The sequence below is a fragment of the Microtus oregoni genome, unplaced genomic scaffold, assembly GCF_018167655.1.
Source record: "Microtus oregoni isolate MIOR12 unplaced genomic scaffold, Mior012 000011F_ref0000422, whole genome shotgun sequence".
In the NCBI taxonomy this organism is placed as follows: Eukaryota; Metazoa; Chordata; class Mammalia; order Rodentia; family Cricetidae; genus Microtus; species Microtus oregoni.
The window spans coordinates 53,330,309-53,343,199 of NW_024543070.1; the positions used below are offsets into that span (position 1 = coordinate 53,330,309).

Sequence of the window (12,891 nt, forward strand, 5' to 3'; positions counted from 1 at the left end):
AAAGAGAATAGGGCGGGCAGTTGTGAGGCTCTGGCCTCCGCTTTGTGAGGGAAGGCAGGTGAGCTGGTCTGCCACCATCCACTCATGAGCCTGTGTGTGTGTGTGTGTGTGGTGTGTGTGTGTGTGTGTGTGTGTGTGATATGTGTTTGGTGTGTATGCGTGCATGGTTTGGTCATTGCAGCTCTGTGAGCCCAGGTTGCCAGTTTCGCTCATAACATATTAACAGTGTGGTCTCCTGGGAGTCTTGCAGATATTGTGTTATGCTGTGATGCGTTGGCAGCTCTCAGTGGATGCTGGTTGTGTGTTCATGACAATCCTGCTGTACTAGAATCTTGCGGTTTTCACCATGTGACCTAGTTTTGTTAGGAAAAATAAAACTTTTCATGTCTTCATCTCTGAGTCATTGTTTAGTTGTATTTTGGAAACATTAAATGTTTTTCCATGTTCTTCTTTTTCAATAATATTTTGCTGGTCGATGGCAACGCCCCACATATGTTAGAAGGAAGTGTGTAGTAGTTGGGTTTGAGGCAAAGTACGTGTCTGCTACCAGGGGTGCTCCACTGTGTCTTCTTAAACCCTCAGGCCCCTCACTGAGTGAAAGCCCCTGCTCTTCATGTGTGTGCACCTCATCCCTTACTCCTTGTTGTCATGGGCAGCTACCATGTGCGTCTTCTGTAAGAGCTGTCCGACAGCAGCGTCTTCTATACTACTCTCTCCCCGCTCCTTCTTCTTTGTTGTTTTTAAAAATGACTCCTGAGCATGCTCTGTTTCCCTCTCCTCAGCCTGTGAAGGATGGAGATGATTGTAAACTTCTGGGAGGTGCTCGGAAGACTTTCTAGAGAAAGGGGTAGGAAGTGATACACAGGGTGTGTTGCATGGTCTGTACTGTTCCCGTGGACGATCTGCCACTGCGGTTCACTCCGAGTTGACACCCCTCAGAGAGGTTAAGACTGTGGCCTCCCCTCCATGTCTTGTCTCTGTTGAATCACTCCATTGAGTTACGCCATGCCAGGAGTCAGCACTCTCACCTGGCTCACTGCTGCAGGACAGAATGTTAGGCAGAGGCAGGGGAAGCCTACAGCAAAGGCCTCCTGTGCTCCAGACCTGCAGAACCTGTGAGATGAAAGCCATTGTTTTGATTAATGGAGTCCTTTGCAATGCTGGCTCGCTGACTGCCACAGCCCCCTCATCCGGTCATAGCGATGAGGAAACTTTTTCTTGGTAAAGAACTTAGTGAAGACACTGTCACCACCAAGCTGAGTTTGGAAATACTGTTGCATAATTGGTTTTCAACATTTGAGATGTAAGAAGTGTGTGTGTGTGTGTGTGTGTGTGTGTGTGTGTGTGTGTGTGTGTGTTGGGGGGGGGTGGCAGTGGAGACATGGCTCAGAGGTTAAGAGTGACAGCTTGCTGTTCTTTCAGAGGAGTTACAGTCACCTGTAACTCCAGCTCTAGGGGATTATCTGGCCTCTGTATGTCCACTTACATAGGTGCATGTACACACACACACACACACACACAGCTCATGGAGTGGCCTGACTGTGTGACAGCTCATGCTGGGGGTCAACTATCGTCCTCACTGTCAGTTGAAAGCTGCATTTCCAGCACTGAGTATCTCTCTTGGGGGCTCCTTTAAGTGTGTATTCCTCTAGCAGAACAACTGTGTGATGTTATACACACACACACACACACACACAACACCTGTTCTTTTAGGTAGAATAATAAGTCATCACAGAAAGAGACCCAGCCTTTGGTGTGTGTGATCATCTGTAACATGTTGTTTCTATGACTAGGGAGTGAAATGGAGGAGTGTCACACGGGAGAGTAGACATGGTCACAGAGTGTATGGTGGCATGAGCTACTTGAGTGATCTAGCTGGTACCATGTAGTTCAGTTATTCTCTCTTTCCCGCAGCCTCTTCTCTGGGTTGCTGCTCTCCAGAGAATCACGACTTTGGATGGTGTATTGATGGCGGATGACGTGTTGCTGACAGTTTGTTGCTAGTGGACAGTGTGTTGATGGAGGATGGTGTGTTGATGGCGGACGGTGTGTTGATGGCGGATGGTGTGTTGATGGCGGATGGTGTGTTGATGGCGGGCGGCGTGTTGATGGCGGGCGGCGTGTTGATGGCGGGCGGCGTGTGATGGCGGGCGGCGTGTTGATGGCGGGCGGCGTGTTGATGGCGGGCGGCGTGTTGATGGCGGACGGTGTGTTGATGGAGGACGGTGTGTTATGGCGGATGGTATGTTGATAGCAGGTGGTATGTTAGTGGTGGGACCCTGCTGGCAAGCTCTCTGCTTACTTGAGACCTGCAGAGTCCACTCGGCTGTGTGGGAAGCAGCTATTGTAAGGTAGTCATTTGGTCTCTGGGTGCTTCAAGACCCCCTTGAAGTTCAGCCTGCAGACTGCACATGGTACAAAGGGTGGCTGTGCTGCTGGTTGTGGCTGGAACTGGTCAGAGTGCTCTTTGGCTGTCTTCCTATAGCTTTTAAAAGGAAGACTGTTACTGGTCTGCAGTGATGTACTTTAAAATGTTAAAGAGACATGGGGCTGATTACAGCTAGGGGTGTATCTCTGAGGCCGGGCTCTTACCACAGTTAACAAGGATTTGGATTAGAGCCCCAGAACCACAGAGAGAGAAGTTAAGACATACAGTGATGTCTGAACAAATTCTTTTTGTTAGAGAAAGCAAGCATATCGAGACATTTAAAAAGCATCATTTTGTTTGTGCTGAGTTAAGCTTCAGCTTGTCTTCCACTCACAGTGTATAGGGTCCTGGTAGAAAGGCTTTTAATAACTAATTCCAAAACTGTAAAGCTGTATCAAGTGTTCTAATTTGCTGCCGGTTGCTTAATTGACCTTGTGAAAATAATTGAATGTCTAACCTGTGTCTTCCTGTCCAGTCCTTTAGCATTCTAGTTTTTGCTAAATGAGGCATTAGTGAGAGCCTGGCAGAGCTCTCCCTGTGTGGTTCAGGATGTTCTGCTGTGGTTTAGCCAGCTGATTTTTCTCCTCATATGTTCTGATCGTGGCCTCCCTGTCCCCGTTGCTTTACAACATGCCAAGAGCATGGGGGAGTAGAAAGCGTCACAACACTCTGAACAATGATCACATTGAAGGCTAGCTATTCCTATGGTTTCTGTGTGATTGTGACATGCGTGTTCACACCAGTCAACATATTGTAAAGGGGAGAAAGTGATTTGTGTGAGCAGTGGGCCCTGGTCTACTGGGAAGGCTTGGCCCAAAGCCTCTGACACAGCTCTCAGCATCTGTTTCATGTAATGGCATTTACTGCAGTGTGGAGCTCTCTGTTTAAGAGAAGGGATTTGAGAAGGGATTCATAAGGAGCTCCTGGGGCCAAAGGTCAGTGCTAATCCTGTAGGTAAAATTCCTTGCTGTGACCCCTGTAGCTTTCTGCTTGAAGTCTGTGTGCTAAGTGTCCCCCTTTGTTAGTGTGGGTTCTTCTGTGAAGTCAAGAGGGTGGAGAAACGAAGGACAAACAAGCCAGACCAAGCTTGGTGCTTTCTACAGTTGACGTTTCGTACGGGATGGCTCCAAATTATGTTCAGTTGTTTACATGTTATGCTATTATGTTATTATGAATGTCAGAGCTTTCTTACGGGAAGCTGTATCTGTCTGCTGCCTCCTGCACTCCGCCTTGTATTTCTCCTCTGGCAGAAGCTTGCTCTGCCTGCCCTGCTGAACCTCTGCCTGTTTTATGTAGCGTACCCTCAAAAGGCTATTTTCTAAGATTTTTTTATGCCTTCCATTAGATTAAATAACAGAAATTGCAAACCGGGTTTGACATTTCTAGTGTACTTTCATCCTATTCAAATAACATGTAAATATGAAATGTTAGTGACAGGATTAAATCTGTTTTGCCTATTTAGTTTGTGACTGCCGATTGTCTACTAACTTCCACTCTCCTAGAAACAGAGGTCCAGTTTAATTCCTCGTGCTGCGAGACACACAGCAAGGAGTCTCATTTCTGAGCCCCCGTAGCTTTGTATGACCCAGCTCTCACCAGTGAGTAGTCACAAGTAGATGTTGTTGACCAGTGCTCAATTAAGGTCTCCAACAAGTAGAGTTCTTCTTGCCTTCCCCCCTTCTTTCTGCCCACTACATGTTTGCAGACATGATGGCAAGGCTCCAGTAGCAATTTTGGATCCCTGATCTAATGTAGAGACTGGAAGATACAAAGTATAGATAGCAAAGGAGAAACCTGGCGAGGATCTGGTTTCCGACCTTATAGAAGCTGTTTGTCATCTTTGTGCACCCTTGAGAAAATTAGCCCCTCAAATTTTTGTTTTTGACTTTTTGCTTCAAGGAACAGTTAAATCAAGATGGTAAAATGTATGCCTTGCTGCAGAACTGCATTTAGTAAAGTGTGCGATGGGGAGGTTGAAGATCTGCTGAGATCACGTGGACGTGCTGAATGATCACTCATTAGTCATTGAGCACCCTGGAGGCAGAACCTCAACCTATGCAAAATATTTAAGAGAATCTTCGGAACATGCATGTGAAGTCATGGTTGTCCCACGTTGTCAGCACCACAGAGGAAAAGTGCTGCATGACCACAGATCAGAACCTCCCCAGAGCCCACGGGTTCCCACCATCCCAGAGGGCTTGGCTCCAGCCTCGGTGGGAAATCCTTAGTGTTGTCAAGTGTCCAGTAGGTTAAAATCTGCAAGTTAGGGATGCTTTTTAAGGATTAAAAAGTTGTTGGTTAGAACTGGAGAGATGACTCGGTGTTAAGGGCCCTGACTGCTCTAGAAGACGATCTAGGTTCAGTTCCCAGCACTCATTCGGGAAGCTCACAAGCACCTGCAAACTGACCCCAGGGCATCTGGCTCCTCTTCCCATCCTTTCCCCACAAGATGCTGCAGTGAATTGGTGTATGGATGGACCTTTAGCCTCTGACCTGTGTTTACCCTAAATTGGGCAGTTAGTTGTCTTCCCTTGGAGCTGAGGCGTGCCTGAGGACTGACAGAGCTAAGACCAAGTGTGTATCCCAACTCTGGAGAGCAGTTTTCCTCAGTGGGGGGACACATCTGAATGAGGAGGAGGGCCAGTGAGCAAATGGATAAGCGAGTTTGTGAGCGAGCATCTCCAGCAGAGAAGTGAGTGGTGTAGGACAGACACAGCCAGCTTCCTCATACCTGCTTTCATTTCTGCTGAGTTAGAATTAGCTTACAGTTCACACGCCACCAAGGACTCTCAAGTCTGTGAATTGATCTTGTCAGAGTTTGGGAAATTCCTCCCAGCCTGAAGTGGAAGATCAATGGAACTGTTTCTGGTGGGTGAATTCCTGGTAGCCCTGCTTGTCTGCTGCTGTCTGCTTAGCCAGTGACTGGGAGGAGGGCCTATCCTTGCCAGACCGGCTGTGTCCAGGTGCCCAGACCACTCCGTGACACGCATTCTTACGTGCTTCGGCGTTAGCTGTTGGGTAACTCAGTACACTGGAGTGTTTCTTGAAGCACAGAGGTGTCTCTGGAAGGAATTCTTTCAGGTCATCACATGCCATTGTCTCTGTCTCTCTTCCACCTTTTAGGAGGGACACAGAGATTACCGCGTGCCATCGGGATGTCCTTGGCCAAGGAACTCATCTTCTCTGCACGAGTTCTTGATGGTCAAGAAGCCAAAGCTGTAGGCTTGATCAGCCACGTGTTAGAACAGAACCAGGAAGGGGATGCTGCCTACAGGAAGGCACTGGACCTGGCGAGAGAGTTTCTACCTCAGGTACCAGTGAGAGCACCTGTGTCCATTTGAGATCACTCCATAACATTTGGGAATAGTGTAGTGCCCATCTCACGAGCTGAGGTGGCCCTGTCCTGCCTCAAGTAAAGCAGTTAAAATAAGATTTGAAGGTAGTCCAAGGGTTGCACGGGAGACAGACACATGGCATGCATGAGCACCACACACACACAGCGTAACTTCCTAGCAAGTTGCTTTAGCTTGTTTATCAACTTATACTCTAACAGAGTCATCTCTGTAGAGACAGTGATGGACGGGCTGCTACCTCCCATTGAAGCATGTAGGATGGCCCTGCCTCCCGCTGAGTCAGGAGACCGCATGTGCACACTCCCGTGGAGGTCAGGCCTGCTGTTGGTGTCTTCCTCCATCGTTTTCCACCTACATACTGAGGAGGGGTCTCTTTCTCGGGCCCTGAGCTATGGAATACAGCTCGTTGGTCCAGTCAGGGTGCTCTCTGCCTGTTTCTGCCTCCCCGAATTCTGGGATTACAGGGTGGCTGCCACACCAACCTGCCCGTCATGTATGTTGAAGATCTGAACTCCCAGTGAGCATGTTACCCACTGAGCCCTCTCCTTGGCCCTACTACATTGTGTGTTGATTTAAAAAGACCATTCAGTACAAAATCTAACATCAAATTGACATTCACCTCCTTTAGATAGATGTAAACCAAGACCAAAGACCTCAGTTTTGTTTGTAGAGTGTGACTGTCTCTAGGGTAGTGATGGCAGCTGAGCTTCCACAGCATGTGAGTGTCACTGTCTTCTCAGAGAGGGCATTTAGTTCTTCCCTCCTTAACCCGACATATCTGACGGGGACATACCTGTGTCAGCCCACCATCACTGCGGTTAGCTGTCTATGCTGAGAGGACACCCGGGTCGATCCCTGTGGGCTCTCCATGCTGCAGGAAGAGGTAGCCAATACATCAGTGACAACATAGGCCCCACTTGACAGCCCAGCTCATCTCCAGCCTGAGCTTCAGGCTCTGCCACTGTAGTGTGGTGCCGAGCCGGGCAGACTCCCCACACTCCCCTCTGCTTCCTGTGGAAGGACAGTAACCGAAGTCTGCTGGACCTTTAAAGCACACTCCTCCTGCTGCCATCAAGGTCCAGTGTGATCAGTGACAGCCACTCTGAAAGTCCAAGAAGCTCAGAAAATCAGTTTCTGTCTCGCATCTCAGTTGTTGTTAGCAGATCTGTGGATCCTACGTTGAGAATATGGGAATTATACTTAGGTATTCTGTATAATTTGCATAAGTTTTAATTAAGACTTGTTTCTTGACTTTGAATTTCAGGGGCCTGTTGCAATGAGAGTGGCCAAACTAGCGATTAATCAAGGGATGGAGGTGAGTGTTTCTGGTGCTGCACAGGAAGGAGGCTGCTCCTTGGAATCAGCTTAGACATCCGGGTTAATTCCTACACTCTGGAATAGAGCTGGTGTCATATTGACTGAAGCTGCTGGGATTCCTTTCAGGCCATGGATACAAAGTTCTGATGTCCTGGCAGCTCATGGCAGCCTTGTTCTCTTTGACATTGCTTTAGTGGGGTCCTCAGCCAGTCCCTGGGGAAACAGGCTCCTTAGCCAGATCATTCTTCTATCAGTCATTCAAGAAGAGCCGCCCACCTCTGCTGAGTATTCCTCTCTACCTGGAACCTCTCAGTGTGTGCAGGGAGAAGCAGTGAGCCCAGGCTGGTCTGAGGTGTTAGTGAGTCACACTGGGAACATGACCACAAGGAGGGGTCCTGGGCTGGAGGAACAGTGGACAGTGCAGGTTCTATAAACCTTGGAGCTCATGTGTGCGCGTGAGTGTGCAAGTCTTTGTTTAACCCTCACTGTCCCTCCTCTGTAGGGAGTAGTGCAGCCAGGTCCTTGTCAGACATGCCTCTGAAGCAGAGAGGTCAACTTCAGGTGGTGGAGTCAGGCTGTGACTTCAGGAGCCGAGTTGGAGGTCTCAAGTTGTACATACTTCAGGACAATTGTGCTATATTGAAGGATTCTGTTATTTTAGATTGTTTGAGATTATATTGAATCTTCCTTATTGTGCTAAAATACATTTTCATCCTTAGGTCGACTTAGTAACGGGGCTAGCCATAGAAGAAGCCTGCTATGCTCAGGTATGTAACATGTCCACAGTCAGGCCATGATAATTCCAAGGGATTCTGTTTCTGTGTGCATTCCCATCCTTGGAGGTGGATACATCTGAGATTTTGCAGGGGTGCCCTGCCATGCGCTGATGGTCTTTGTGGTTCGTTGGCTATTTCTGGGCCTAAGGTCTTCACTGAAAAAGAAAACTGTGTGATTGTATGAATGGGCCCCTCCCCCAAAGCAAAAGTCTTTGTCAGGTTCTAGTCCTTATTCACCATCAAAGCTCTCAATAAAGTGTGAGCAGAGCAGGCCCTGTGCTGATGTGGTCCCTCTCTGTCACGGTCAAGGTGGTGGCGTCCTCCCACTTCCTTTCAGCTCCGGCTTAGGAGCCAGGCTAATGCAAGAGGACAGAGTCAGAAAGGTAGAAACGAAACAGCTGATGTAGCTGAGGAAATTCCAAAGATTTGCAGTGGAAACGTTGCTCAGAAGTCAGCAAGATCGCACTGACCCTGCACGCCAGCCACAAGTGAAATAATGGCTAGTATCTCAGTAGTCAAAACATTTAATCAAGTATACACAGGCTCTAGAGGAGAAAACTAGTAAGCAGTGGTAGCAGAAACCGTGATCTACATCATTAGCTCTCCGTGTTGGAGGGCAGGAGGAGTCCTGCAGTGTGTGGTGGAACACACCTTTATGTCAGCACTTCATAGGCAGAGGCAGGTGTGACTTCCAGGTCAACCAGGGCTAAATAGTGAAGTTGGGCCTTGTTTCCAGACAAAGATAAAACGTCTGTGCATTTAATTCAATCACAGCATGCATCTTGACTCCTAACTTTATGGATGGAAGGTTGATTCAGAGTTCATAGCTATAGAACAGATAGCTCCGTGTGGCCAGAAGATATTGCTGGGAGACCAAGAGTACCCAGACTTTGTGATGCCGCTGATGAAAGAGCATGTCAGTGGACCCAGGGCCTCACTTGGGGAGCCCACACAGTATAGCCGTGGACACTTGGACAGAAGGACAGCAGCCGCTCAGTGGAGAACAGTGGGCATGGAGGCAGCAGCTTGGAGCATCGGGCGTCTGCGTATGTGCAAGTGTGCACAGAATGAGCTTCCAAATGCACAGGAAGCTGCTGCGTGTGAAATGAGCAACTATAGCATGTACAGATGGTGTGGGAGGATGGTCAGCCCTGGTTTGGCAATGCCAAGCCCTCAGAGAGAGAGGAGATGGTGTGAGAGGACTGCTGAAAGGATGACAAGGGCTGTGCTGGAAGGGAAGTCTTTCCAAAACACGGATCCGATGAAGGTCTCACATCCAAGACACAGCAGGAACTCTGAAGGCTGCACAAGAGGTAGTGAAAGCCTCTTTAAGAATGGACAAGAGGGACTTCCGCTCATCTTTCCATGCGGCGCTTTCGGTCTGTCGGAGCTTGGCTGTTCACGACCCGCGGCGAGGCCGGCGCACCACAGCCATGACAGAGGCTGATGTGAACCCGAAGGCCTATCCCCTCGCAGATGCTCACCTCACCAAGAAGCTGCTGGACCTTGTTCAGCAGTCGTGCAACTACAAGCAGCTTCGGAAAGGAGCCAATGAAGCCACCAAAACCCTCAACAGAGGCATCTCTGAGTTCATCGTGATGGCAGCAGACGCTGAGCCCTTGGAGATCATCCTGCACCTCCCACTGCTGTGTGAAGACAAGAATGTCCCCTATGTATTTGTGCGCTCCAGGCAGGCTCTAGGACGGGCCTGTGGGGTCTCCAGACCTGTCATCGTCTGTTCTGTTACCATCAAAGAAGGCTCTCAGCTGAAGCAGCAGATCCAGTCCATCCAGCAGTCTATTGAAAGGCTCCTGGTGTAGGCCTGTGGCTCTGCCCTTCCTGTCTGCTCCCACCCTACTCTGTATCATACCGTCTGTTAGCATGTAGTGTTTTCAGCCAGTTTCTGTTATAAATACTGTACTACATCTGGTTTTTGTATTTTTATAGTCTTACAGGGTTGTTCTGTCCCATCTCTCCATCCTCTCCTACCATTTTTTAATCTGTTTCACTTACTCTAAGTGAAATGATATCTGAGGCAGGTGAGAGGCAGAACGGCACAGTTTAACAGTGGGAAGAACCAGGAAACACCTAAGCCAAGGATAGTGTCTGCTTCCATCTGCAAACTCACTCCTCTGCAGGGCAAGATGACAGTAACACTCGTCCCTTGCACCTTTGCATAGGAGATCTCCATATATGCTACCATGACTGAAGAGCTTTCAGCAGCCCCTCCCTCCCACCGTCATTTGAAGAGAAAGTATGAAAATGTCGAACCTACGTCCAAGTGCCATTTATTAATGTTGTGTTTTTGATATGTGTAACCTAATATTCTCACCCCATTCCCTACTGAGGGTATCAAGGCAGTAACAATTCAAAGGGATGGTCTGCAGACTCCTAGGCGGCCTGAGTTTGACTGCCTGGATCTTGAAGAGTGACAAGGACAGAATAGTTGGAATAAAGAATACCGGGGCTGGAACTCAGAGCAGAGACAATGCTGTCAGGGACATTCTGCCCTTCGTTGAATGGGGATTTCTTGTGGGGCTGTTTGACACCCACTTTGGTAGCCCTATCCCTTTCCTCCCTCAACATGGGTCAAATGTATTCTCTGTCACATGAAGAGTGAAAATAATGTTGTTCATTCTTGAGCATCCTAATAAATATGTTCATATTACATTAAAAAAAAAAAGGAATGGACAAGAGGGACTGGAGAGATGGCTCAGTGGTTAAGAGACTGCTGCTCCAGAGGTCCTGAGTTCAATTCCCAGCAACCACATGGTGGCTCACAACCATCTGTAATGGAATGGATGCCCTCTTCTGGCCTGCAGGTGCACATGTAGGCAGAATGCTCACACCTTAGATAGTCAGACAGATAGACAGACAGGACAAGAGATCTGAGTAGATGAATAAATAAAAGAACAGAAGGAGATCTGAATAGTTCCCTTGCCGCAGTAGATGGGCAGATGGCACACTGCCATATGAGACTGTGCTGGAAGTACCTGTCATTTGGAAACTGAAGACTGCAGTGTGTGTTAAATGACCAAACCTCAGGACAGTAGGCACTGACCATGGCTGCCCAGGTGTTAGTGGTTCTGTGGCCCCAGCATGGATGGCAGTTTGAGATAAGCCTGAGTACCCTCTACCATGTTGCCCAGCAGCTGTGTCCTTGGATGTTTGCCCAGATAAGGTGAAAGCATCTCTGCCCCAGAACCTGCTGCTAAACTTTATTCATAGTTACTATAGTTACTAATTTAGAAACAGTGAAGATGTCTGTCCTTCATAGTCAGGCTTAGTGCACATGATTCAAATCCAACAAAGTTCAAGGCTGGTGTGCCACACCTTGGGACTTTGAAGGTAGCCTCCACTATGTAGTGAGACCCTTTCTCAAAAATGAATGAATGAATAAATAAACGTCCTTCACTCGAGCCTGTCCTACCTGTCAAGCAAGAAAATGGTGTAAAGGAGCCTTGAATTCATGGCGCTCCGTGTGAAAGGGTCCAATCTGAAAGGACTGGGTCCTGAGTCATTCCTGACAGTTCAGTGACATCCTGGAAGAGCTGACAGGCTGGAGTCAAGTATGTGAAGAACAAAGAATGTTTGGGGCAGCTAAGTCACTCTCTGTACACTGTGGTGATGAGCAGGTGACGTCATGCCTCTGTCAGACTCCCAGAACACGCAAGCGCACTGACTGTTGAGGAGATAGCGGCCGTGTGCTTTGACGCAGGCTGTTGGAGCTGGTGGTAGAGGGAGCCCAGGGGTCTCCATGCTGAGCTTTTCATTGGTTTACCTCTGAAAACAAAACACTTCACTTTTTAAGCATATTTAAAATGGAAAAAAAATTTGGATTAAAAATAATTTGCCACACACTTAGGAAATTTGTTCAAAGGACAAGTGGCCTTCCCAGTACCTACTGGTGGCTTTCGTAGTTAATGCTTTGATGCACTGTGTGTTTGTAGATTTTAGTGTTTCATGTTTTGTCTTTCCTAGACCATCTCAACGAAAGACAGACTGGAAGGTCTTCTTGCTTTTAAGGAGAAAAGACCCCCTCGCTATAAAGGAGAATAGGAGGAAAAGCCCGAGAAGCCCTGTAGTGCTGGAGACTCTTTCGATCGGCTCCTCAGCGACCAAAGCCGAGAGTGGGTTGGTTCTCACTACGCCTGGAGCAGGCCCATCTGTGCTCGAGCCACTGTGCGCCATGTCGTATTTATTCAGATTTATAAAGCTAGCCGTGTCTGTGCTCAAAACACATTCGAATTAGGTCTATGTTTTTAATATTTCCCGCATATCAGCTTTCTGTCATTAATTTTTTAATGTGACTAATTTATATTGCATTCTCTAGGGAATAATTGATTGTATGTCTACTGTGCTGCATCAAGAAAATAAAACTATTTCTGTATACCAAAAATGTGAAGTTATACCAAATACAGTTGCTGACTAGCTATGTATATGTCCTTTGCCACCTGAGGACATTCTGAGTGAAACTCCCCAGTGTCAATAAAGCCAATGAAGATGATTTGAGAATCTGCCTCTTGCCCTTTGCCCAGCATTTCAAAACTGATTGCTGTGTGCTGGATTCCAGAGTAACGTTTCTGTGCTGATTTTGTCATGGAACCATGTGACACGGTCCCAGAACAGGAGGTGAGTGAGGGGTCGGCCTTCAGGTGGCTCTGCTTGGCTTAGCCATAGTATCCTCTGTAGGGGTTTGCAGGACTGAGCCTTGCTGTGCTCAGACAGGACTTGGTGCTTGCCAGAGACTGCAGTGGACCTTGTGTCCTGCAGCATGTATGCATCCCGCCTCTTCCCTTGCGCTCACATCTTCATCCTGAGGCTGCAGATCCGCACACCTACCCGTTGGGTAGCTCAGCTAGCCAGCTGAGGAGCTTGGCTCTCTAGAGATTGTGTCTGGTGTGCACACCTGGCCCTCGGGGGATCCTGTCTGGTGTCCCTACTTGTTTACCGAGGAAGCTGCTGAGCATGCTAAAAAATGTCACCTGTATTGTGCCTGGGCTGGAAGTGGTGCTGC

At 48.2% G+C, this 12,891-nt stretch overlaps 2 protein-coding genes across 4 annotated transcripts in view; both read left to right on the plus strand.

Annotated features, from left to right (window-relative positions):
* The window catches only part of LOC121453331 (methylglutaconyl-CoA hydratase, mitochondrial), a 95,484-nt gene extending 83,090 nt beyond the window's left edge, over window positions 1-12,394 (plus strand). Inside the window, exons 5-8 of one of the 3 annotated variants that reach the window (XM_041660019.1) lie at window positions 5,552-5,739; window positions 7,046-7,096; window positions 7,818-7,865; window positions 11,856-12,394. In XM_041660019.1, the coding sequence (XP_041515953.1) occupies window positions 5,552-5,739; window positions 7,046-7,096; window positions 7,818-7,865; window positions 11,856-11,933 (365 nt within the window). In that variant the 3' untranslated portion in view covers window positions 11,934-12,394. The remainder of the gene's footprint in view (window positions 1-5,551; window positions 5,740-7,045; window positions 7,097-7,817; window positions 7,866-11,855) is intronic. The other 2 variants (XM_041660018.1, XM_041660017.1) reach the window with 2 other exon arrangements.
* On the plus strand, window positions 9,308-9,773 carry LOC121453332 (NHP2-like protein 1). The gene has a single exon (XM_041660021.1). The coding sequence runs from the start codon at window positions 9,308-9,310 to the stop codon at window positions 9,692-9,694; it is 387 nt and encodes a 128-aa protein (XP_041515955.1). The 3' UTR covers window positions 9,695-9,773.
* Window positions 12,395-12,891: the final 497 nt, after the last annotated feature.